General features: G+C 37.9%; 2 protein-coding genes across 4 annotated transcripts in view; both read left to right on the top strand.

Moving 5' to 3' along the window:
- Window positions 1–25,039, top strand: part of FAM172A (family with sequence similarity 172, member A) — a 651,833-nt gene that overhangs the window by 479,866 nt on the left and 146,928 nt on the right. The gene's annotated exons all lie outside the window — the stretch shown is intronic.
- POU5F2 (POU domain class 5, transcription factor 2) lies at window positions 4,947–5,969 on the top strand. Its single transcript, XM_006885383.1, has one exon. The coding sequence runs from the start codon at window positions 4,947–4,949 to the stop codon at window positions 5,967–5,969; it is 1,023 nt and encodes a 340-aa protein (XP_006885445.1).

The following is a 25,039-nucleotide window of genomic DNA, read 5'->3' as shown; positions in this document are numbered from 1 at the left end:
ATAAAATTGTAATCTTAAATACCTCATGCTCTAGTTGGAGACTCAGACATAAAATAAATCATTATTGATAAATGTTACAATAAAAACACAAATCAAGTGCAAAGAAAGACTCACAAAAACTTAAGAAATGCTGCCTAGGAAGTTTCACCAACGGGTAACATCTAAACTGAGTCTGAAAGGTGTAAAAGTTGAGTGGGAATACACATACTTCATCTATCTAGCAGAACTTTTCTAGAGGACCCTTTTTAAGTACTGAACATACTCTTTACTGCCAAATGTACAAACAAATAGATCCTAGAGGACGTACAACCAAATGCTTCTTAAAGGGAAAGGTGGTAAAACTTAATCTTACATACTTTGGGCATGTTGTCAGGAGAGGGCAGTTCTTAAAGAAGAGCATTGTTCTCAGAAGGGTGAGGGTTCATTGATAAAGAGAAAGGAGGGTGGGTGAAGGTAACGGGAAAGATTGGTGTGAACAAAAATGTATGTAAACTTTGTAAAGAAACCAGTATAAGACAATAAAAGAAAAAGAGGAAAACCTTCATTGAGATTGACATGGTGGCTGCAATACAATTGAGTGTGGCAGAGGTCATGAGGATGACACAGGATAGGACACAGTTTCCTTCTATTGTTCATTGGGTTGCTGTAAGTCGGAATCAACTACACAGTACTAACAATAACTACTTGCAAAGTGCTGGCAAAATTTCTCCCCTTTTAGCAGTGAGGAGACAAATTTCATAGATTAAATTATATTAGATTATTTTATGTATGTGTGTATGTATTATTTTCCAAAAATAAAATATGTAAATAGAAAAGAGAGTAGCAACAGATGCTATTTTAGTTAGGGTTCTCAGAGAAAGTCAAGCTAATGATATCATATTGAGCAAGATCCTAAATGGTGTGAGAGTATGAAACCAAGAACCAGACAAAAGCCATTTCAGGTAGAAAGAACAGCATACAAAAAGGCATGTTTTTATGGACCATCAAGTTGGAAGTGACTCATTACTAACCCTCCAGCAGATTATCAGCTTTGGTAAATCTCATGGGAAGAGATTGCACAACCTTTACCCATGAAGCCGCTGGTGAATTTGAACGGACTGTCTTTGAATTGTCAGTATAATTTCTTACTCAGTAGGCTACTTGAGCTCCCCGTATGGAGGCATTATTGTTGTTGTCTTTAGATGTCGTTGAGTACAACTCATAGTGACTTTATGAACAAGTGATCTGAACTCTATACAATCCTGTGCCAATGTCATCCTCTCAGGCACACTTGAATCCATTGCTGCAGTCACTGTTTCAGTCCAACTCACTGAAGACCTTCCTCTCTTCTATTGACCCTCTACAACTGGGCCAATTGGCAGCATCAGGATGGAGGGTGAAGAGATTGAGATTGTTCACAGCTTTAGTTTGTTTGGCTCCACAGTCAACACTCTTAGCAACAGGAAATTAAAAGACATGTTGCAATGTGAAAGTCTGCTGTTAGGACCTCTCCAAAGTTCTGAGGAGCAATGGTGTCATTCTGGAGACTAAGGTGCACCTGATACAGGTCATGGTCTTTGCAGTCACTTGCTATGCATCAGAGAGCTGGACAGTGACTAGGGAAGATAGAAGGAGAATTGATACCTTTGAGCTGTGGTGTTAGAATATTGCATATATCATGGACTGCTAAGAAAATGAACAGGTTCAGCCTAGAGAGGGTTAAACCAGGCTGTTCCATGGAGGCAAAGATTTTTGGGCTTCATCTGACATACTTTGGACATGTTGCAAAGAGGGACCAGTCTTTGGAGAAGGATGTCATGCTTGAGAGAGTGGAGGGACAGTGCAAGAGAGGAAGTGCCTAGATGAGATGGATTGATTCAGTAACTAGGATAATTGGGGTAGATATGTTAGAGAAAATGAGATTCACACAGGATAGAGCAGGGTTTAGGGATGTTGTACATAGAGTCACTATGAGACCAGGCCACTCGACGGCACATAACAACAACTACCTTTCTAACCATCATGACCCTCTCCAAGGAATAGCTTCTCCTACCAACATGGCCAAAGTATGTGATACAAAGCTTTGTCATCTTTGCCTCCAAGGAGCATTCCGGCTGTACTTCCTCCAGGACATATTTGTTTGTTCCACGTTCTAGTCATTAACAGGTGCTTGGCTGTTGTTCCTTTTTTAGTGACTTCCAATCTGGGTTCTACCTCTAATACTGTCTCCTTCTGTGCAGTTAACTGCCCTCTGAAAATCCACCAGAGGGTCAGCTATAGGTCTGTTCCAAGGGTTGTTGCTGTTATGTGCCGTCTAGTCGCTTACAACTCATAGCAACCCTATGTACAAGAGCTCTATACGCTCTTCTATCCTGTGCCAACCTAGCCATCTCAAATCAATCCATCTCATCAAAGGTCTTCCTCTCCTTCGCCACCCCTCCACTCTGCCAAACATGATGTCCCTCTCCAAGGACCAGTCCCTCCTTGCAACATGCCCAAAATATGTCAGACGAAGCTTCAGAATCCTTGACTCCAGGGAACATTCTGGCTTCACCCTCTCCAGGACAAACCTGTTTGTTCTCCTAGCCGCAGGTAACCTCAGGCTGCATTGGCCAGGGCACACCCCAAAGCATTGCCAGAAAAGATTTCTGGGAATTGGGGAGGAGAGAGGCGGAGTTGTGCTGATCTCCAGATTCTAACGCAGGTTTAAAGGGTATACCACAACTACTGTTGTTCATAGGGTTTTCAAAGGCCTGTTATTTCAGAAGTAGATGGAATCCTGCTTCCTAGTCTGTATGAATCTGGGAGCTCTGCTGAACCTGTCCACTATGGGTGAACCTCCTGGTGTTTGAAACACTGGTGGCATAGCTTCCAGTATCACAGCAATCCACAAGTTATCCTAGTACGGCAAATTGACTGACAAGTAGTGTACTAATAAAAGCAGACAATAAACAAGCAAGCATGTACTCAACTAAGCTACAAAGTAATTTGCAATATACATACATGAAAAACATGTTGTCTTTAGTGTAACCCTCCACAAGGACATGGATGACAGACTGTGTGGTAGGTGAGTCTGATACAGAGAGAAGAACTCAAATGGTGTCATACCAAGTTTTCCCACTTAAAAGATGAGGGGAAGTTGTTAAATAAGAAAAGAGGGGATAAATAATGAACATTTCACTGGAACAGATGAAGGAAAGAACTGTTTAAAGGTAACATATGATTAGGCATTATTTGAATGACAGAAGTCCAGAATAAGAGGTGCATAGTTTTGTTTGGGGAGGTGGGTGGAGGGAGGAAATTATGCAACAATGAATGATTTTTTTTAAGTGCACTAGGTAGGGGGTAGGGAGGAAAATGTGCAACAGAGAATTGATGAAAATTCAATTTTTCTGTAAACTTTAGTTAAAATCACAATTTTTTTAAAGAGTGACCTTGTTTGATCTTTGGTTTGTTTTTGGAAAATTGCTTCTAGAAACCGCATGCAAGATGTATCTACAAAGAGAACCAAAAGAAGGACATCATGATAGTACAGATATTATGTGGCCTGAATTAAGATAGTTAAATGGGGCTAAAGAAAAAAGGGTAGATTGAAGATGTTTTAAGAGCTCTAGTAACATTTACCACCCTGTGGACTATGGGGAGAGTAAAGAACAGTCTCTAGGTTTACATTTGGGTGGCTGAGGGATTAACCAGTTTAGGGATCCCTAAGGTGATACAAGTTTAGAAGAACAAGTAGTAAGTTTTATTTGAGGTAGTGGGAAATAAAAGACAGAGGTTAGAAGAGACATGAAAGCCAAGATAAATACAGGTTTGACTGTTGGAAATATTTCTTAGAAATTATGAAAGGAAACCAAGCAAGAAGAGTGGTCAGTATTGTCAGATACTACAGAGACATTTAGCAGCATAGGGATTTTTTAAAAAGCTACAGATTTAGAGCGGGAAGGTCATTGAGGACTTTAAGAAAACTATTTTCAGTAGAGATGTATGGAGCCAAAAGCCATTGCACATTTGTATCAAGAGTAAATGGAAAGGGGCATGGACTATCCATCCAACACCATACTCAGCCCACCCACAACCCCACCACTTTTTATATATTTTTTTTTTAATCTGAAGGTAGATTCTTCTCTTTCACCTTCCTCCTTAGCTGTCTCTTTTCAGAGCTGGAGTGAATGCCTGATAAACAAATGTCATGAGGTCCCAGGATCCCTGATGGGAGAGGGCCAGAGATTCAGGGTATTTCTAGAAGCATTCACAGTGCGGAATAATATCAGGCTAGACCAATACAGAGGAGAGAGAAGTTCCTAGAACTCTATTGGATGAAGAACCCAAGGTAAGATGGGAAGTAGAGGACTTGAAAAGCCAGTGGAGAAAACACAAATTAGTTAAGCAAGTCAGACCCTGGAGGTAGACCTATGCTGCTGTCCCTGTGAGAAAGTGAAATTTGTAAATGAATTCGAACTACGTTCAGGTGTGGATGTTTATGTTTCTTGGAACATAGGGGTATGTGAGGGAGGGGCTAAATTTTTAGCGGTAGAAATCGAGGGTGAGAACACTTAACGTACTGAGGACTAGTCCCGACAACATCTGCATACAAATGTTTAAGAAATGTTTGTAAACTTAGGGTGTACTTCTGAGTACTTGCAGAGCTAAGAAAGTTGCCTACATACCCTTCGGAGGACAGTCCAACAGGGAGGAGACTTGCTCATCAGAGGTAGTAGGAAGCAAAAATCAAGGTGAGGATCCTCTCCCTTCACCTTGAGAACCAGAGAAGTTCTGCATTAGGTCCAGCAGGTTCCCCCACCATCACACATAACCAGCTGTGGCCTCGGGTTCTCTCACCTTGCCCCGCCGTTTCCTCCCACTGGGTGGGGGCAGGGCCTGAGGGCGAGACTGGTTCTAAAGCCTCGAGAACCATCAGTTTCTACCAGACTCCCAAAAGCCTGTTAGGGGTGTGGTCTTCTCCCATGGCCGGACACGGGCTCTCAAACTGCTTCTTCTCACTGCGGGTCAGTGATAGAGGCACCTGCAGAGGGCCCACGCCAGTGTGGCTTGACACTCAGGCCTGGTTAAGCACCCAGGGACCCCCTGGCAGGCTGATGGTTCAGCCAAAGGTCGATCCAGATGGCTGCCCTGGCCCTGAGGTGTGGGGGGTACCTCTGGGCCCACCGCCTTACCAGTTCCAGGGTGGGATGATACCCTGCGGAACCTGGCTCAAAACCCAAGAGGCGGGACCCTGGCTCCAGAACCCTGCTGTGAGTGTCCTCCCCAGGCCCTGCACTGACCTTCAGTGCACCCCAAATTTGGCACTGCCAGAGGATGTCTCAGCCATAAAGAAAGAGATCGAGCAGCTTGCCAAAGAGCTGAGACAGAAGAGGCTGGCCCTGGGATACTCGCAGGCCGACGTGGGGTTCTCCATGGGGGCTCTCTTCGGAAAGATGCTCAGCCAGACAACCATCTGCCGCTTCGAGGCTCAGCAGCTAAGCCTTGCCAACATGTGGAAGCTACAACCACTGCTGAAGATGTGGCTGAAGGAAGTGGACACCGAGAACCTTCTGGGCTTATGCAAAATGGAGACAATCATGCAGCAGTCTCGGAAACAAAGACGTGCAAGCAAGGAGAAGCGAATTGGAAACATCCTGGAAAACCTCTTTCTGCAATGCCCAAAGCCTACACCCCAGCAGATGAGCATCATTGCAGGACGACTCCGGCTGCAGAAGGACCTGGTGCGAGTTTGGTTTTATAACCGGAGTAGGATGGGCAGTTGGCCATTTAGTGCCGCGTTCCCACTGGGGAATGTGGGGCTGGCTGGGCCTCCTGTCCCAGGGGGACCGGTGTGCTTTCCTCTGGCAACAGGGGTCCACTTTGGTTTCCCCTACCAAGGAGTCCCCTACCTCACACCCTTGTACTCCCCTACCCCTATCTCTGCAAGGGGACCCCTCCTCTCTGCCCATGCCAGCGTTCTGGGCTTCCCAGTGCTTTCAATCTGAGGGACCTCCTGTCCTGGAAGGGGAGAAATAAAGGAGAGAGAGAGGAGAACTGGGGAAACTATATTTATTTCAAGACTTTTAGCATTAAATTTTCATTTCACTGTCTAAAGAAGAAATTAAAAATATGTAAAGGGTGGTGATAGGAATTGATTAGGGAAAATTTAGGGGTGGGGAGTTTATTGTTTTTTTGTATTTTACTTTGGTTTCATCTAACATTGGTCTTAAGATAAATTAACTAATTTAGGAGATTTCTCATTTTGTTGAAAATTATTTGTCTTGTACTTATTGTGTTTAATTATTTTTTTAAAAAAAAGTTGAGCCAAAAATGTCTTTCCTAAGTTCAGCACAATATTTCCATAAATATTCCATCATTACCATTACTGATTTTGTATTTTCATTTTTTTTGCGTGAACTATGACATGCAAAAAAGTATTTGAAGAAGCCACAAACCAGCAACAACATATATATATTCAACTTGGCAAATCACCACAAAGCAAACAGCCCTTTAACCATCACCTGTTACCAACTCCTAGGAATTCCCCACTCTTTGCCAGCCATGATCCTTTCTCTCTCTTTCATTCTCTCATCCTTTCATTAATGATCATCTTCACTTCCTTACATTCTTCTGCAGATCTGATCCAGATCCTAATTAAGCATCCCTGAACAAATCAGCTTACTTTTGCCTGTTTTTTATATTATGTGGGTACATAGAACATATATTCTCTTTTACCTGGTTTATTCCAGACAACATTATGTTTTTTAATATTTACACATGTTTATGTAATTATAAAAATAATAATTCATTGATTTTCATTGTAATCTACAATGAGTATGATAATAATCCATTGTATATTTCACAGCAGGGGACTCTTAAAGCTTAGTGGGTAAGGAGTTTTGCTTCTAACCTAAAGGCAGTTGCATTGAAGGGGAAAAGGTAGTCTCCTTCCATACAATTTACAGCCTCTGAAAATCCACTGAAAGGTCGTCTTTGAGTTGATTACAGTTCAACAGCAATAGTTCATTTCTTTTCATTGTTGATTATATTCCATTGTGCCTGTATATGTATCGTTATTGTGTACATGGGAACTGACCGATAGCTGACTCTCCAGCAGGCTTTCAGAGGCAGTTAATTACACAGGAGGAGATTGCCCAGCCTTCTCCCACAGAGCAGATGGTGGATTCGTACCCCATGCCTTTGAAATTGCAACAGCTTCTTACCACTAGGCCACAACTGTTCCCTCACTGTATATTATGAAATTTTGTAAGCTGATTCCAGTTTGAAACTGTTATAATATGAGCATGCTGTGTTCTTATACATGTACTCTGGTACACATAAACATGCATTAAATGTTATCTAGGAGTCAAGAAATCAAAAAATGTGTTGCATTGGGAAAATCTGCTTTCAAGGTTCTCTACAAAGTACTAAACAGCAGTGATGTCAGTTTAGAGACTAATGTGTACCTCATCAAAACTATGGTTTTTCATCTACTAGACAATAAGAATGACAGAAAAAAATGATGCATTTAAGATGTGGTTTTGTAGAAGTGTAATGCATATCCCTTGGACTTCCAAAACAAGAAACAAATCTGTCTTAAAAGTGGGGGCAAACTGAATGGGAATACACATGCTTCAGTTAGAGAATTCTTTTTTGAGCTTCCTCTTCAAAAACTAAATGTAGTATGGTCTTCAAATGGATAAACAGATCTGTCCTGGAAGACGTGCATCCAGGATTCTCCTTAGAGTCATCCTTAGATGATGGTGAAGCTTCATCTCACATACCTCTCCAAAGTACTAAAAAGCAATGATGTCAGTATGGAGACTAAGATGTGCCTGATCCAGGCCATAGTCTTTGCATTTTGTTATGCATCAGAAAGCTGGACAGTGACTAGGGATAATAGAAGGAGAATTGCTGCTTTTGAGCGGTAGTGCTGGAGGAGAGTGTTGAATATACCGTAGAGTGCTAGGAGAACAAACAAGATCATCGTAGAGAGGATGAGACCAGGCTGCTCCTTGAAGGCAAGGATTCCAAAGCTCCATCTGACATACTTTGGGCATGTTGCAAGGAGGGGCCAGTCCTTGGAGAGGGATGTCGTGCTTGGGAGAGTGAAGGGGCAGCACCAGAGAAGATCATCCATGAAATGGATTGACTCAGTGACTGGGGTAATTGGGGTAGGTATGTCAGAGATAATAAGATGTCACAGATAGAGCAGGGTTTAGGGCTGTTGTACAGATTCGCTATGAGTCACAGGCGACTTGAAAGCACATAACAATGATGCAATGATGTATAAGATTATGTAAGGGTAAAAAAAAAAAAGATTATGTAAGGGTAAAGGCCTAGAAGCAGGAGTTGCATCTACTTCCTAAACGACATGTTTCCAAAAACTCTATGAACTTTGATAAATGTCAGTAGTTGTAGAGGGGCTTCAGGCCTTTTGTTCATAGGGTCACTATGAGTCATGCTTGGCTCCAAGGCAATCAACAATAATACAAAAGTCTGAAGTTTCTTGGGATACTTGGATAGTGTGATTTTTAGAAAATTTTTCCTATATATATATTAGTTATACAATAAAATATTTTTAAGAACAGCTGTATATGAAATCCAAAGTTCCTAAAAAATACTCATTCTTCTTATATTCTTGTCTTTAAAATAATTTATTATTATAAAACTATTTTAGAGGAATAAATCTGACCTTTTCTTTTTTGCCAGATTTTTTATTTCTATAAAAAGCAGGTAGTTTTCTAGGTGGAAGGAGTATTGGACATATCAGGAAAGCAGTGCTTTAAAAACGTTCTTTCCCCCACCCACCTCTTTCAGTTGCCCGTTAATGTTAGAGTATTTTAGTGTCGTTCGGTGAGTGAAGACACTTTACCATGTGTCTATTTTCCTGTACAACATGGTAATATACAAGTACAGTTAGTTGTATTTATGTACCTCAGTGTAGTGTACTCAAGAATATAATATAAACCCCAGTCATTTTATGTTTCTGCAAGTTTACTTTTCAATTTTTAAAGAATTTGAAAGTATAACCATTGTGATTTTTAACACAGTAGAATCCTCCCTCCTTTTGGTTTTGAAGAAAGCAAAAGAATATAAAGGAGTTATATGGATTTTTAAGTTTGAACATAAAACCAATTTCTGTGATTATAGACCTAGTCAGTTGAAAGATGAATTGTCATGATGGCAATCTACTCCACTATCCAGTCAAATCCTTAAAACAAGGCTTTAACATTATTGTGGCTACTTCAGTAAAAAGAAACATGACAAAAAGCTTTGGGAGTGACTGCATAGCCCACCTTGGGTCTGCTTCCAGAAAACAGCACGTGAGGCCGTTGGGCCGAGACTATGCCACCTCCTTTTTTTCTTTAGGAATCCTACTGAAAATTTGCAAAAAGCACAATTGGCCACTCTTGCTTTGAACTTGTACTTCTTAGGTTTTCTTCCCCAAACTTCTAATGAAATAATGAGTTATAGACTAGCTCCATTTACTACTGCTGAATCTTCAACAGATTGTCTGCCAAAGACTGGTTAAAAAAAGGAAAACTGATACATGCCTGGGAATCCACTGTACAAATTCAGTATATCTTTTTAAAACCCCTACAACTTCTGTTACATCATTACTTCTCTTTTTCCTTCCAATGTGTATGATATAGACAATCTTCTAGAACTAGGCCCTATTAGCCAAGGCAATGTATAAGATTCATTTTTAAACTTAGAATGAGATATAATGCTCCTGAAACAGCTTTAAAAATTTGAATATTTAATGGTCAACTCTTAATATACATTACAAGTTACAAGAGAAATTGTTTCCATGTCATTGTTATGTGCCATTAAGCAAACTACAACTCATAGTGACTCTGTAAACAAAAAACTGGAAACTTGCCCTGTCCTGTGCCATCCTCATCATCTCTGATATGCATGTACATGTCTATTGTTACAGTCACTGTCTCAGTGCATATTGTTGAGGGTCCTCTCTTTTGTCTGACCATCCACCTTTGATAGCATGATATCTTTTTCCAAGGACTAGCCCTGCTTGATAGCATAGATCTTTCATTACGTATTTTTTATCCTCAGCTTTTTGCAACCTACATTCAAGTTGTCATTGTGTCCATGCAGCATATATCACGTACATAATATTGTTGGCTAAACTCTTGCCCTCAAGAAGCTTAAGTCTAGTGAACCATTGAGACATTAAATAAATACACCTATGATTCAGTCATACTCACCCACTGCAACTCAGAGCTGACCATCCAGTGGGTTTTCAGTGGCTATGAATCACACAGCAGGAGATTGTGCAGTATCCTCCCTCGGAACAGCTCATGAATTGGAACTTCCCACCTTTGTGTTGGCAATGCAAGTTCTCACCCAGGAGACCACCAGAGCTCCCTTGACATGCAATTATATTCTATAATAAATATTGTTGAAAGAATTAAGTATTGTGAGTCTTAACTTACACTTCTGTTGCAATATATATGTGTTGCCACTGGTAACAGTCATCAATTGTTAAATGTTCTTTATCCAAAGGACCTACATAGGGACGAACAATAGTTCTATAGCCAAGACACAGTGTAGAAGAATAGGAAATCTAAGATTAAATCCCAGCCCGTTCATTCACCTGATACCTGTTACTTTCCTTGAATTATTACTATCAGCTTCTCAGCTATTGCTACAGTCACTGTGTTAATCCATCTAGTTGAAGATCTTCCCTTCTTTGGCTGGCCTCTCCACTTTTCCAAGCATGGTGTCTCTCTCCAAGAATAGCTTCTCCTAGCAATATGACCAAAGTATGTGAGGTAAAGCTTTGTCAGTTTTGCCTCCAAGGAGCACTCCAGCTGTACCTTCTCCAGGACATAATTGTTAATTCTTTTGGCAGTCCATTAGATGTTGAGTATTCTTCTCTAACACCACAACTCAAAAGACATCAGTTCTTCTGTCATCCTTATCCATTGCCCAGCTCTCAACTGCATAGGAAGTGATTGAAATCAAATAGTAAAACAAGTAGTACTCATGAAATCTGATCAACCACCTGTAAGAAAACCCAATAATATTTTTTTGCCACAAACACATAAATATTATTACTATTTGAGATAAGTAAATATTTTAAGTAATTTTACTGCAGTCCTGACAGGTTGCCGTGAGCTGTTTGTCTCAAACATACAAAAGAAATTGCCATTTTCAGAGGCGGTTTTTTTTTTTTTTTTCATTTCAGGAGGATAATTAAAAGATTGTAGACCAGACTTTCCTCATAATATAAAAAATAAATGAAATTTCTTCCTTCATAGCCATAAACTATATAGTCTGAAGTACAGTAGCTAGTTATTTTCATTTTATTTAAGGTGTAAGGCAGTAGAACTCTTTTGTGAGACTGAGAGATGTGTTTCTAAGATTTTGATTATGTGGATAAAGATATGATTCTTCATTTTCCCAGATAAATTGACATATGAACCTGTTGAGAAGCCCTGTCACTGTGTGCTAAAAATTGTCAGCCACTAATATCATCAGGCTAATCTAACAGGACAGTCAAGTGACTTGCCTTTAATTTGTTGTGATTGTGTTATATTTATGAAAAACAGAGCTAAAACAGATTATAGCAAGTGTTTAGACACTAATTGCTTTCATAAATAGTCTAAAGAATATTACTAAATCCAAACTGACACAGAGTAAGCCTTCTAAACACATAAAATGTAACTTATTCTTTTAGTAATAAGTCATTAAATGCATGCATATGTTGGAACTATTCACCTTGCTGCAAATATGTTTTTATAACACCACTATCTTTACTAAATATTTATTACCTTTAAAACTTAAACTCTAAAGATGTTGGGAAACTTCACTTATAAGGATTCATTTTGTTGTTCTTTATCTGAAAAGGTACAGAAGAATAGATGGAGGGGGAAATGTTTTTCTATATCTGTTTCACTTCACTAAATTCATTAATCTGGAGCCATAAATTTTTGTCTTTGTCTTCTAGAGCAAAAAATTTTTAGTAAAATACTAACAAAAATTATTCACTTTTTTGAGACAGGAAAGAATCTCTATTATTTTATTTATTGATACAGCACACTCCATAAAAATTATCTTTTTTAAAATTTAATTTCTTAAATTAAGACAGTAAACAATTTGTTTGGTGAACACATAAAACTATATATAAATGAAGTACCACTTTGTGCTAAAAACTAAGAATAAATTTATTGTTTTAGTAAGAATAGTCCTGATTCTGTTTATTTATTAGAATACTTTCTAAATCTTCAGCATATTTACTTAGATGTGCATTCTAAAAAACACTCAAAATTCTTACAACTCTAGTCAAATGTACACTTACATTATTTGACTGTACATATGTTGTTGTTGTACATATATGGCCAGTATTTCTACAAATATTACTAAACTTTAAGTTACACATAAAACAATGATTTTGTTTCCTGTGTATTTTACTGTTCTAAAAACATAATATATTTATCTTCATGGTTTTAATTGTTTTTGGTCAAACATTCTTCTAAGTGGTATAGCACTGGTCTATCCATTTGTTATTCAGAAGTAGCTCATGATTGCTGTGATGCTAAACACTGTGACACTGTTGCATCAAATGTGATAATGGTTACCCATGGCGGGCAGTGTTTGGTGGAGCTCCCTGATTAAAACAAGCTTGGAAGCAGGAGTGGCATCCATGTCCAAAATAGCTTGCCTCTAGACACTCTAACTTGGAGAAATGATGAAAGTTACACAATTGTTCAGGTCTTTCTTTCATAGGGTTGTTATGAGTTGTCTGTGACTCAACAGCACTTAACAGTAACAACAACAACAATAACATAGAGTTCTGTGGGCCTGGTGGATAGAAAGTTATGCTACCAAGTCAAAGGTGGGTGATTTTAATCTGTGGCCCTCAGGCCTGGTTTTAATTGTTTTGGTCAAACATTCTAAGTGGTATAACACTGGTCTCTCCATTTGCTGTACAAAGGTAACTCTTGGTTGCTGTGATGCTGAACACTGTGACACTGATATGTCAAAAGCTGCAATGCTTATCAATGGTGGACAGTGTTTAGTGGAGCTCCCCAATTGAAACAAGCTTGGAAGCAGGAGTGGCATCCACTTCAGAAATAGCTTGCTTTCCGAAACTCTGTGAACTCTGAGAAACAATGAAAGTTATACACTTGTTCAGATCTTTCATTCATAGGTTCATTATGAGTGTTCTACAACTTGACGACACTTTACAAAAACAACAACAACAGTTTAAATTCATTATATGAAAATATGAACTGTTGAAATCATAGATAATAAACCAGAATATGTCAGGTAAGAGGATATTCCGTAGCAGAACCACATTAATGCACCTCCCACATATTTTTTGTGACCAAAAACTGACTATTGTTCTTTCTGTAGTTTCTGCAATTGTCATTCTGATAAGCAGTTAGTACAGAAGCCCATTTATAATTTTTCTACATTGACTGAACATATGAGAGGCACTTGTTAAGAGCTAAACACTTAAGGTTTAGATTTATACACGACAAACATTGACCCTGCTCCCAAGAAGCTCACAGGTTAGATACAGAGATTATTGTTAGGTATTGTGTCAAGGGCACCTCTTAGTAACCATGTGAGCAGTTCTGAATCCTGTTCTATCCTGAGCCATCCTCATCATCTCTCACACACTTGAGCCCATTGCTACAGTCACTTTATTCATCTTGTTGAAGGTGTACATCTCTTTCACCGACCCTCTACCGTTCCAAGCATGATGTCCCTTTCCGTAGAATATTTTCACCCAACAATGAAGCTTTATCATCTTTTCCTCTAAAGAGCTCTCTGCCTACACTTTCTCCAAGAAATATCTGGTCTTTTGACCATCCATAAGACTTTTCTCTAACACTACAGTTCAAAAAGACAAATTATTTTTCTGTCATCCTTATTCATTGTTAAGCTCTCAGATGTATAGCAAGTGATTAAAAAGACCATGGCCTGAATCATGCACATTTAGTCTTCAAACTAACATCATTGCTCCTCAATAATTTGAAGAGAGAGAAGAGATAAGAAAAATCAAAGGTCACCTCGTGGAGGGGTAATTATTACAGAAATGAACAAAAGAACAATACTGAGAAAGGACCATATAACTCAGTCTAACATATCTGAGTGTGTTTTTAAGAGGAAGAATATCTTGAGCTAAGATACAAAGAATAAGTAGCAGATGATTAAGTCAAAGGGTTGAAAAGAAACAGAAAAACCAAACAAGAAGAAAAGTGAGAGGGGGTTTGTTTTGAATGAAAACCTAGATATGATTGTTGTTGTATGCTGTCAAGCTGACTGTGACTCATAGTGACCCTGTGAATAGATCCATCTGAACTTTTCTTTATTCTGTGCCATCTTTACTGTCTCTGATATGTTCAAACTCATTCTCACAGTCACTGTGAAAATCCATCTTGTTGGTCTTCTTCTCTTTACTACTCCAACATTTCTAGTTTGATACCCTTTCTACTGTTTCTTAAAGGATGCCTGAAGTGTGTGAGATGGAGTTTCACCCATCTCTACTTGTACTTCTTCCAAGACAGATGTGTTTGTCCATTTGGCAGTTAGTAGGAAATTCAGTACTCTTCTCCAGTGTCACGAACCAAGAACATTGATTCTTCTTCAGTTAGCCTTATTTATTGTCCACCGTCCAAGTTTATAGGAAGCAAGTGAAAATATCAGGACTTGGATGAGATACACTTGGTCTTTCAACTGACATCTTGCTCTAGCATTTTGGAGAGGTCCTTGACAGCAGATTTTCCCACTACAACATAATGTTTGACTGCTTAACTCCTTTACTCTGGGTATTTATTGTGGATTCAAGTAAAATAAAATTATTTGCAATTTAGCGTGTGGTGATGATTTTTATTTTCTTGATGCTGAGATGTAATGAAAATTGAAGGCTGTAATCTCTGACCTTCTGCAGTAAGTCCTTCAAGACTTCTTCAGTTTCTACAAGCAGGGTTGCCTCATCTGCATAACACATGTTGTTGACAACTCTGCCTGCAGTCTTGATGCCAGATTCTTTTTCATATAGTCTAACTTCTCTAATTATTTGTTCGGCATTCATATTAAATAGATATGGGGAAAGGTTATAGTTCTGGTGCAGACCTTTCTTGATATTAGACCATAGAGTGTTCTCTGTTCTGTTAAGACCAGAGCTGCTTGTTCTAGATATTTGCAAGAGCTCTAGTCTTCCATTCTTCTCAATGTTAATGTTAATTTTATGATCCATGCAATCAAATGCCTTTGCATAGTCAATAAAACACAGAAAAACATCTTTCTAATATTCTTTGCTTTTAGCTAAGATCCATCAGACATTAACAGTAACATCCCCTGTGCCATGGCATCTTCTGAATCCAGCTTGAATTACTGAAAGTTCCTTGTAAATACCGTTTTTCCCTATTCTAGTCTTTTTTTTAATAATCGAGCAATATTTTACTTGCAAGTAATATTAATGATTATTGTTGTTGTTGTTGTTGTTATTTGCCGTCGATTCGCTTGCGACTCATAGCGACCCTATGTACAACAGCCCTAAACTCTTCTCTGTCCTGTGCTAATCGCACTGTCTCAAACACTCCCATCCTGATTATCCCAGTCACTGAATCAGTCCACCTCATAGAGGGCCTTCCCCTCCTGCGCCATCCCTTCACCCTCCCAAGAATGATGTCCTTCTCCAAGGACCGGTCTCTCCTCACAACATGTCCAAAGTATGTTAGACAGAGCCTCAGAATCCTTGCCTCCAAGAAGCCACCCAGTTTAACTCTTTCCAGGATGAATTTGTTTGTTTTCCTAGCAGTCCATGGTACTCTCAATACTTTTCTCCAGCACCACAGCTCAAAGGCATCAATTCTCCTTCTATCCTCCTTGGTCATTGTCCAACTCTCTGATGCATAACAAGTGATTGTGAAGACCATGGCCTGTATCAAATGCACCTTAGTCTCCAGAAAGACACCATTGCTTTGGAGAGTTCCCTAACAGCAGACTTACATATGGCAATGCACCTTTTAATTTCCTGGCTACTGGTGCCAAGAGTGTTGACTGTGGAGCCAAGCAAACTAAAGCTGTGTACAATCTCAATCTCTTCACCATCCATCCTGATGCTGCCAATTGGTCCAGTGGTGAGAATCTTTGTCTTCTTGACATTGAGCCTCAATCCATATTGTAGGCTGCAGTCCTTGACCCTCTGCAGCACGTGCTTCAGGTCCTCTTCAGTTTCAGCAAGCAGGGTTGTGTCATCTGCGTAACACAGATTGTTGATAAATCATCCACCAATCTTGACCCCACATTTCTCCTCTTAGAGCCCAGCCTCCCAGATAATCTGTTCTGCATATAGGTTGAAAAGGTATGGAGATAGGATGCATCCCTGGTGTACAGCCTTCCCAATTTTGAACCATGCAGTGTTCCCTTGCTCTGTTCTGATGACTGCCTCCTGGTCCAAGTATAGGTTTCACATTGGCACGTTCAACTAGTTACTGAAATCTACTGTAAAGTTAAGAGTAGTAGTAAAAATCTTGACAGGCAGAGCCAAAAAAAAAGGATGTGCAACCTTCAGTATCTAATTACATGAACATTTCAAAATGTGTTAGAAAAAATATCTTCTTAAAGACTAATACCTCAACCTTAATGAGATACTAAACTACACGATAGGCAATTTCCTCAATTGTGGAACTTTTTTTGATAGTTTTTCTTGTTGTCATCATAAAATTACTTCTTCATGTAGCTAGTTCTTATATTAATTCATGATAAATAGTCTAAGTCATAATTACAAATCTACATTTATGTATGCCTTGCTCTGAAGGTTTGTCTGAGGGGGAAAACAGTTAGTGGTTAATGAACCAACTGTCCTGTTTTTCTCCAAAATCAGTGTCTCCATCCAGCTCTACATCAAAATCTCAAAACTCAATGCCATTGAATCAGAATCAATTCATAGCTGACCCTCCAGCAGGTTTTCAGAGGATATAAATCACATGTAAATAGATTGCCCATCTTTCACCTGTGTAGTGCCTGGTGGGTCCAAACCACCAGGGAGATGACACTTGCGGGGTAACAGTATAACTCCTTCCCGACAATGCCACCAGAGCTCCCTAGATCATTTCAGTAATTTCATTTAAGTGTATTATACTGTCATAAGCAATGGTAAGTATTAAATTAAAAAACTACCAGATATAGTGTTTTAAGTAGATGCTTAGTTGCCTTTGTTTGCCAAACAAGAAATAAACAAAACACTTGATTCATAAAAAGCCCTTTTTACCATCATTGGAACACTGTCATACTGTTCCTCTCCATTCTTCACTATGTGAGAATTACCGGGCATGACACAGGGCACCATAAACTTGAATACTGAACAGTTGACATGACAGTTAGTCCATCAGGGTTTTATTCTTACCAGCTATACAATTGATTAAGCATTTATGTCTGCAAAGTTATTCTGAGAACAACAAAAGCAAAGAAAGATTATTGAAAAGTACTTTAACCCCATTGGTGTCAAGTCGATTCTGAATAACCCAGCATCAACTTTCCTAGGCTATATCTTTCTGGAAGGAGACTGTCGGACTATCATCTGCAAAGCAATTGATGCATTCCAATTTCAGGTCTTTGGGTTAGCTACCCAACATGTTACATACCACACAACTAACACTCCTTGAAAAGTACTTGGCATTGTGTAAAGAATAATGCCACAATTATTATTAACGCTCTTCTTTGAAAAGTAGAAAGTAATTTGGATCCTTAGAGTTTTAATAAGTCTGGTGTTGCTCCCAAACATAAACCTTGAAATGCTTCAACACACTATTAATCCTTACAAAACCTTCTAAAAGGAATTCTTGGTATCAGTGCAGAATTTAAAGATTAAATGCTTTTCTCTCACATCATGAAGACTCACCAGAGCCAGTCAATAAACAAAAGGGTCAATAACATCATGCTTTTGTCTTTAAATACTGAAGGTCTTTTTTTATTTTTTTAACATAAGTTCAAAAATACAACGTAGCTCTGGTGGCCTAGTGGTATTAAGCTACGCTGCAATCCTGAAGAAGGCAGTTCAAATCCACCAACTTCTCCGTGGGAGAAGGATGGGCCATTGTCCCCCACTTTGGATCAGCTGCCTCTGAAAACTGGCAAGAGGGTCAACTATAGTTGGTTCTGACTTTACAGTACATGACAACAACAAAGTTATTTCTGCAGATAAATTATATTTAATGACCAGGGAGTCGATTAGGATCTAGCACTGATACACCTATTTCTTAGGAATATATATTATTTCTGAAAACCTCCAAAGTAAAGATAAAAATACATGTGTTAGGTGAATAATTTGGAAAAGTCTACTTAATGCAACAAACTCATGTTTAATAGTTTCCTCTTTTCTTAACTATCTTCTATTTTTCCTTAATAAACGTTTAGAAAACTGAGTATTAAGTAGTTGGATATCCTCCCCTTTTTGTTGGTGGTTGTTGATGTTATTGTTATCTATAGTGCTTTAGTGTTTATAGGGTTTTTCTAAAGCCTTTTAGACAGATACGTCTTGAAGAGGATGCAGCTAGAGTACTCTTTGGAGGCAAGAATTATGAGGCTTCGCCTCACATACTTTGGGCATGTTACTAGGAGATGCTGTTCCCTGGAGAGGAACATGATGTTAGGAAAGTTGGAGGGTCAGCAGAGGAGAAAAAGACTGTCGAACCAGGAGGATTGACATGGTGACTGCTGCAGTGGGCTCTTGTGTATAAGGAAGTGTGAGGATGGTGCAGGACAAGACTGGGTTTAGAACTTTTGTTCATAGGGTCACTATGTGTCATACTCAAGTCGATGGCATCTAACAACAAAAACATAGCACTTATGTTTGTTCAGAGAAGCTACAACTCATAGTGACTTTATAAATACTGTCTCTGAATCCTGCTCTTTCTTAAGCAAATCTCACTGTTTCTGACACACTTACTCTCATTATAGCAATTACTCTTTCAGTCTATCTCATCCAAGGTTGTCCTCTCCTGTGCTGTCCCTCATCTGTTCAAAGCATGATATCCTTCTCCGAAGATTGGTCCCTTCTGGTAACATGCCCAAAGTATGTGAGACAGAGTCTCAAAATCTTTGTTTCCAAGGAGCAGCTTGGTTTCACCCTCTCCAGGACAGACCTGTTACTTTTCTTGGCAGTCTATGGTATGTTCAGTACTCTTCTCCAACAATACAACTCAAAGGCATTGATATTCCTTCTATCATCCTTGGTCATCATCCAACTCTCTAAAGCATAGTATATAATTGCAAAAGACTGGCCTGGATTAGGCACACGTTAGACTCTAGACTGACATTTCTTGCTCTTCTTGTCATTCTTGACATTTCTTGTCAGATCCCTGACAGCAGATTTTCCCATTGTGATTCGTCTTTTGATTTCCTAACTGCTTGTGCCAATAGTGTTGATTGTTGAACCAAGCAAGCGATAATTGTTAACAATCTCAGTCTCTTCTCCATCTATCATGATGCTGCCAGTTGGCCCAGTGGTGAGAATCTTTATTTTCTTGATGTTGAGCTTCAATCTATATTGCAGACTACAATTCTTGCCCTTCTGCAGCAAATGGTTCAGGCCATCCTCAATTTCAGCAAGTCATGTTGTGTCATCTGTATGACACGGATTGTTACTATTCTTCCTCCAATCCTGATGCCATGTATATATGTATGTAGGAATATGTACTGCAGAACTTACATGGTGAGCTTAGTTTGTTCATAAATTTTCTATTTGAATGAAGTTTTATAGTTTATTATAATCTTCTTGCTTTTATTCTTTTCCCTGCTTCTGGTTTTCTATTTCTTATTTTTCTATCATCCTTTAATCTGCGTTAAAGCTTTTGTGAAACAAGTGGGATAGAAAGTAATCAAAAAAGTAGTCAGCCATTCAAAGCTGAAAGAAGATACATGGTCAGTATCCTCTCAATGCTTTATGTACAAAAAAATTTTCAATATCATGAACTGACTATATTGAGAATTTAATTATTCTCACAAAATCTTATTGATTATAATCAAGGCAATTTATTATAAATTACTATTTTAAGACTTTTATAAGACCATTTGAACTGGATAAAATTTGTATACATCTTGCAATTAGTGTAATAAGAAAGCATAATATATAAATTAATTGGCTGTGTTTTTTCTAAGTGATGCAAAAAGAAGTGATGGATTGTAAATCAGTGGTTCTTTGGATTAGGTACTTAGTACTGTAATTGACTATTTCGGGTTTTCATTTACCCTAAGTTTCTTTTAAGTCAAATTTCTCTTAGCCAGTATCTTTAAGAATACTAACTCTGAACCTTACAGAGTTTAGAGAGTTTCTTTTGTAAATCTGTGTTTCTTTTCATAATATTAATAATTACTCCTTAACGTTTCTATTTATAAAATAAAATTTTCTTACTGTATTTCATAACTTGGAGCACACTTAGGTTAATAACGTCACTTAGCAATTACCATTCTGTTTTTATATTCTGAAAACACTGATATCACTCAGATATTAATAATTTAAGATTTAGAAGTAATTTTATCTTTTTCATTCAAAGTGAAAACAAAGTACTATTGACAGTCTGCTGTTCTCTATGTGAAACTATTTGCATCCATCTTGATAATTTAGTTATGACTCTTCTGCTCTAAATCTTTTTGGTATGTTTCCATTCTGATTTAGTGCCTGGTTTAAAGATTAATGTTATAAGATGATTTACTGCAGCTTCACAGATGATATTTGAATCTTTGTAAATGGGCTTTAGAATCCTGTGCACAGTTCCATATAATGTCAGGTTAACATCAATGTAAGTATTGAACTTGTAACAGTTTGAAAAGATCATAATAGAAATTTTATTATCCTTTTTAAAACCCACAAATGTTGAGGATGTTTCATAGGCTGAGGGATTTTATTCCACTTGCATTGAGTGTGTGAGAGTGAGTGAGTCTCTGTGTGTGTGTGTGTGTGTGTGTGTTTGAATACAACTGGCTCCTTGTATTTTAAATCACCAGCTCCAATATGTTGTAAATAAACATAAAAAGCAAATTACCTTGTTTTAAATCATTCTAAAATTCTAGTCACAGGAGAAGTTACTGTTCTTTTTACAGTTTCCTATATGAAATGCTTTCTAGAATCCACAAACACACATTGCTTTTAGTGTCTTTCCTTTGATGTCTTTAAAAGGCCCATTCAGAACTGGCAGTAAGTACTCCTAATGTGCACAACAGAATTTGGCTGAAGTTATTTGAAGCTTTTAGAGATAACCTTTCTCTTCTATCTTTTTAGGGGAAAAAAACTAGTACCACCAATTCCAGTTAAGCTGTAATTAGTGTAACTAACAACTAATATGAAAGAGCAGGCTAGAGGTCATCTTAAGAATTGAAAGGTTCTAACAGGTTAAGGTTGTAGGGCATCCTATCCCTTGCCTTAATCTGTTGCCTCAGCTCGTGAGATTTGTTGAAGTCATCAGTGCCCTCTAACCCCAAAGTGTTGCTGTCATAATTTATTGGTCACATGCCAAGGTCCTTTTCCTGTCTAGTGAGATGACTTTGGGGCTGGCACATTCATTTAAAAATACTTATTCCATACATGTGTGGCTTTTAAACCTTTTAATGTAGGTAAAAGATTATAGTTTAATTTGTCCTAATATTCTTGTTCTATCACCTTTACAGTACATTGACATTTCAGTTTTTGCTCCATTACAGAATAAGACTTATTGAAAATGTTTAGCATTTATTATAAAAAGAACTCTAAGCCACTAATCATCTTAATCAGATATTGTGTAACTAATTCTAATACTTACTACATTAGATTCCATTTTTATGGACTAATTCCTCAAATTTAATTGCCCACCAATAGTTTTTGTTTATATTTACAGGCAACTCTGATGCACTTGAAATATAATAATAATTCAGCAAATAAATAACATCATATGTTCATGAAGCGTATTAACTCCCGCTCTTCTAGTATCTTTCTGGCTTTGATTTCTTTCTCATCTCATTCTGTGACATGAAGAGAGGGATGAATTTTAATCTTCCTTTTCCTTTCCCCATTAATGTCGTGGTTGTAACATTATTTCTGTAGTTTCTTTCTCCATAGAAAATCTCTGTTCATTTGATAGTTTTATTTTAAAGCATTGGATAGCACTATTAAGAAAGGTTCAAAAGGAAACTTTCTCCCTCTCAGCACTTTTTATGCTACTGCTTTGATCTCTCAGTGATACTTCTATTATATGAACAGTCATGGTTTGGGGATGTTTATCTTTTTTTAAAACTATAGATTACTAGTAGTGGTAAGAAGTTGCACTGAAATTGCAAAGGTACACTGTTCGGATTCCCTGGTTGCTCTGTGAGAGAAGGATGGGAAGTCTCCTGTGTGTTTTACTGCCTCTGAAAACCTCCTGGGGGATCAGCTACAAGGCAATTCAAACTCAACAGCACACAATAACAGCAAAATAACACAATCTAAAGAAAAACCTAGTAACTAAGTAGAGTTTTAAGATGAGAAGCACCAAACCATACTATCCCAAAGGAAAGTAAATAAAAATTCAACCCTGTTATCAGACATATAAGGCATGCAGTTCAAATCCATCAGCTGCTCTGCAGGAGAAGGATGGGCAATCCTGGCTGGTGGGTCAACTAGAGTTAGTTCTAATTTAGTGGCAAACAACAACATCAGACAGATAAACATCTAATTGCATTGAATACCCAGACTTAAAATCATACTTCACATTTAGGTACCAAAGGAAATAATTAGAAATGTATTCTTCCCTTGAATCTTCCATCTCAGTTCTTTATAAACGTAACACTGGTTTATAGATCATGAGTTCACCAATTTTTATTTTAGTAGTTAACTTGTTTATTCTAATAAGCCTGTGAGGATCAGAACTCTGCATACCTGCCTTGTTCTAGTTATGAGATTTCCATCTTATGAAGAAACTTGGATAGGTTTGTACTGCTTTTCTATAACTCATTTTAGTAGAAACTATTTGAGTTTTCCTCCTCTGTAAGTTTCCACCTTACATTGATTCTGGCTTTTTTTTTAACTGTATTGGAAAAAGATATCAATAACACATGAAGCCAAGTTAATGGACATTATTTGTTAAGAGAAAGCAAGTTCAAAAAAGTAATTGATGTTAAATATTTAGTAATTCATTATACTCTTACTCATAGTTTATACATACAGAAAAATGGACCCAAGAATGTTACACAGATCACTAACATTAGAGAAACAATGCTCTATCTTAAAAGAAAATGCAAGTATTTTTTTTCCTTCTACCCAAGTACTCAAAAAATTGTTTTATGCCTTAATTGATGCATACTGTCTATTCACTTGTATATACTTTGCAGTTGGTCTTTTTTTCCCCCTTCATTTCCCTCCATGGCATTGGAAAAGATGGCTCCTCTGACCTTCAATCTTACATTAAATGATTTCCAAGCCTCCTTTCTGAGAGTTATTAACTGCCTGCAATAAGCTTGTCAGTTCTCAACTGATAAGTTCCTAAAGGTTGAGAACCCTGTATCTATGTAATTCATTGAAGCAGTATATAGCATAGTCCTTATTATGTGATAGATTCACATTCAAATGGCAAATCTAAACCACAAACTTGCCTCAAACTAACATAATTTTAATTATTGTATCAGTGATTTAAAACTTTTTCAAAATCTAAGCAGAAGACTGGTATCCTTAAGTTCACATAGGCACCAATCTTTTTTCATGCTAGAATTTCTTTAGCAATGGCACCAAGGACAGTATTGGAAACCCCCCCCCTTCCATACTATCTTATGATTGACTATGGAAGTAAGACATCAAAGCTGAACTGACTTCAAAGCCTGTATCATTTATGGTTTCCAGCTATTACTATAACCAGCTGCTTCACCCTGACAGCAATTCGTCTTACAGAGTTGCTTCGCCAGGTTCCACACCTCTGCCTCCCACATCTCTCTTGTCCAAAGTTATCAAACTAAAAGCTATCCTTCAAATGCATCTCAAAGTTAAACCCACTCAGGGAGTTAGTGTTTATACACACACACACATGCGCACTTTTCATTTGTGGATTTTGTCCCTCTAAGAATATTGCATATTTACTGTTTGTTTATTCATTTTTTTCTAAAACTTTTAACTTCAAGCATAAAGCCTTGAGGTATGTTAACACTAGACATATAATTTTGTATTATGTTTATTACTTTTTCAGAAGTGTAATATACACAAGTTGGTATGAATTGTGTATACACCTACCACTTTAATGAAACATCACACAATGAAAAACTTAAAAGCTAAGTCTGGTATTGAGGCCTATATATATTAATGAAGTCATAAATGAAGGAAATATATAACATTCATTCTCAATATTAAATGCAGGAAATAAAGTTCTTAGAGCATGTATTTCCTCTAAGTTTTACTTAAAGCACATAGTAGGAGAAATAAAGTTTCAAAAATAGTTTCCCAATTATGTGAAATTAATTTTCCAAATTGTACTTATCCTATACTTAGAATTTCAGTAGTTGCAGTCCCAGTCTCTTGGAAACTAGAGAACTAACATCATCTAAAGGGTGGAATTTTTGTTTGTTTTAGTGGGGGTGTTTTGTTTTTCATTTAATGGCCGAGTTAACAAATTTTAAATTTGTTTTCTTGATTTATTTAGTGCTTTTTGTAATAGGTAGTTAGCACCCTAAGAGCACTTATCTCCTGAGATCAAATAGCATCCAGTCTGTAAACTGTGAGATCAGAAGAACTCAGAAAAAGACTTAATGGTTTAGCTCTTCTCAGCCTTGAGCCAGAATATGAGAGAGCAGAGAACATCAAGCTACTGACAGCCCTGGTGGTTTAGTGTTTAAGTATTTGGTTGCTAACAGAAAGTTCGCAGTTCAAACTCACCAACACCTCCCCTGGGGGAAGAAAATCAGCTTCCATAACGATTGCCTCCTATAATGTAGGAAACTCTATGAGGCTCTAAGAAGAGCAAGGGCTATGTGTAGATGGCCATATCTGACCTTTACCAACTCTTCATCACAGCATTGATTGGGAAAACCAATTCCCATGAGGTTAGACATGTCCTCCACACTCTCACACCTCTTTGTACTCATCTCAACACCAATC

The sequence above is a fragment of the Elephantulus edwardii genome, unplaced genomic scaffold, assembly GCF_000299155.1.
Source record: "Elephantulus edwardii isolate Elephantulus edwardi_28Jun2011 unplaced genomic scaffold, EleEdw1.0 scaffold00043, whole genome shotgun sequence".
Taxonomy (NCBI): domain Eukaryota; kingdom Metazoa; phylum Chordata; class Mammalia; order Macroscelidea; family Macroscelididae; genus Elephantulus; species Elephantulus edwardii.
This window is presented reverse-complemented; position numbering and strand designations above follow the sequence as displayed.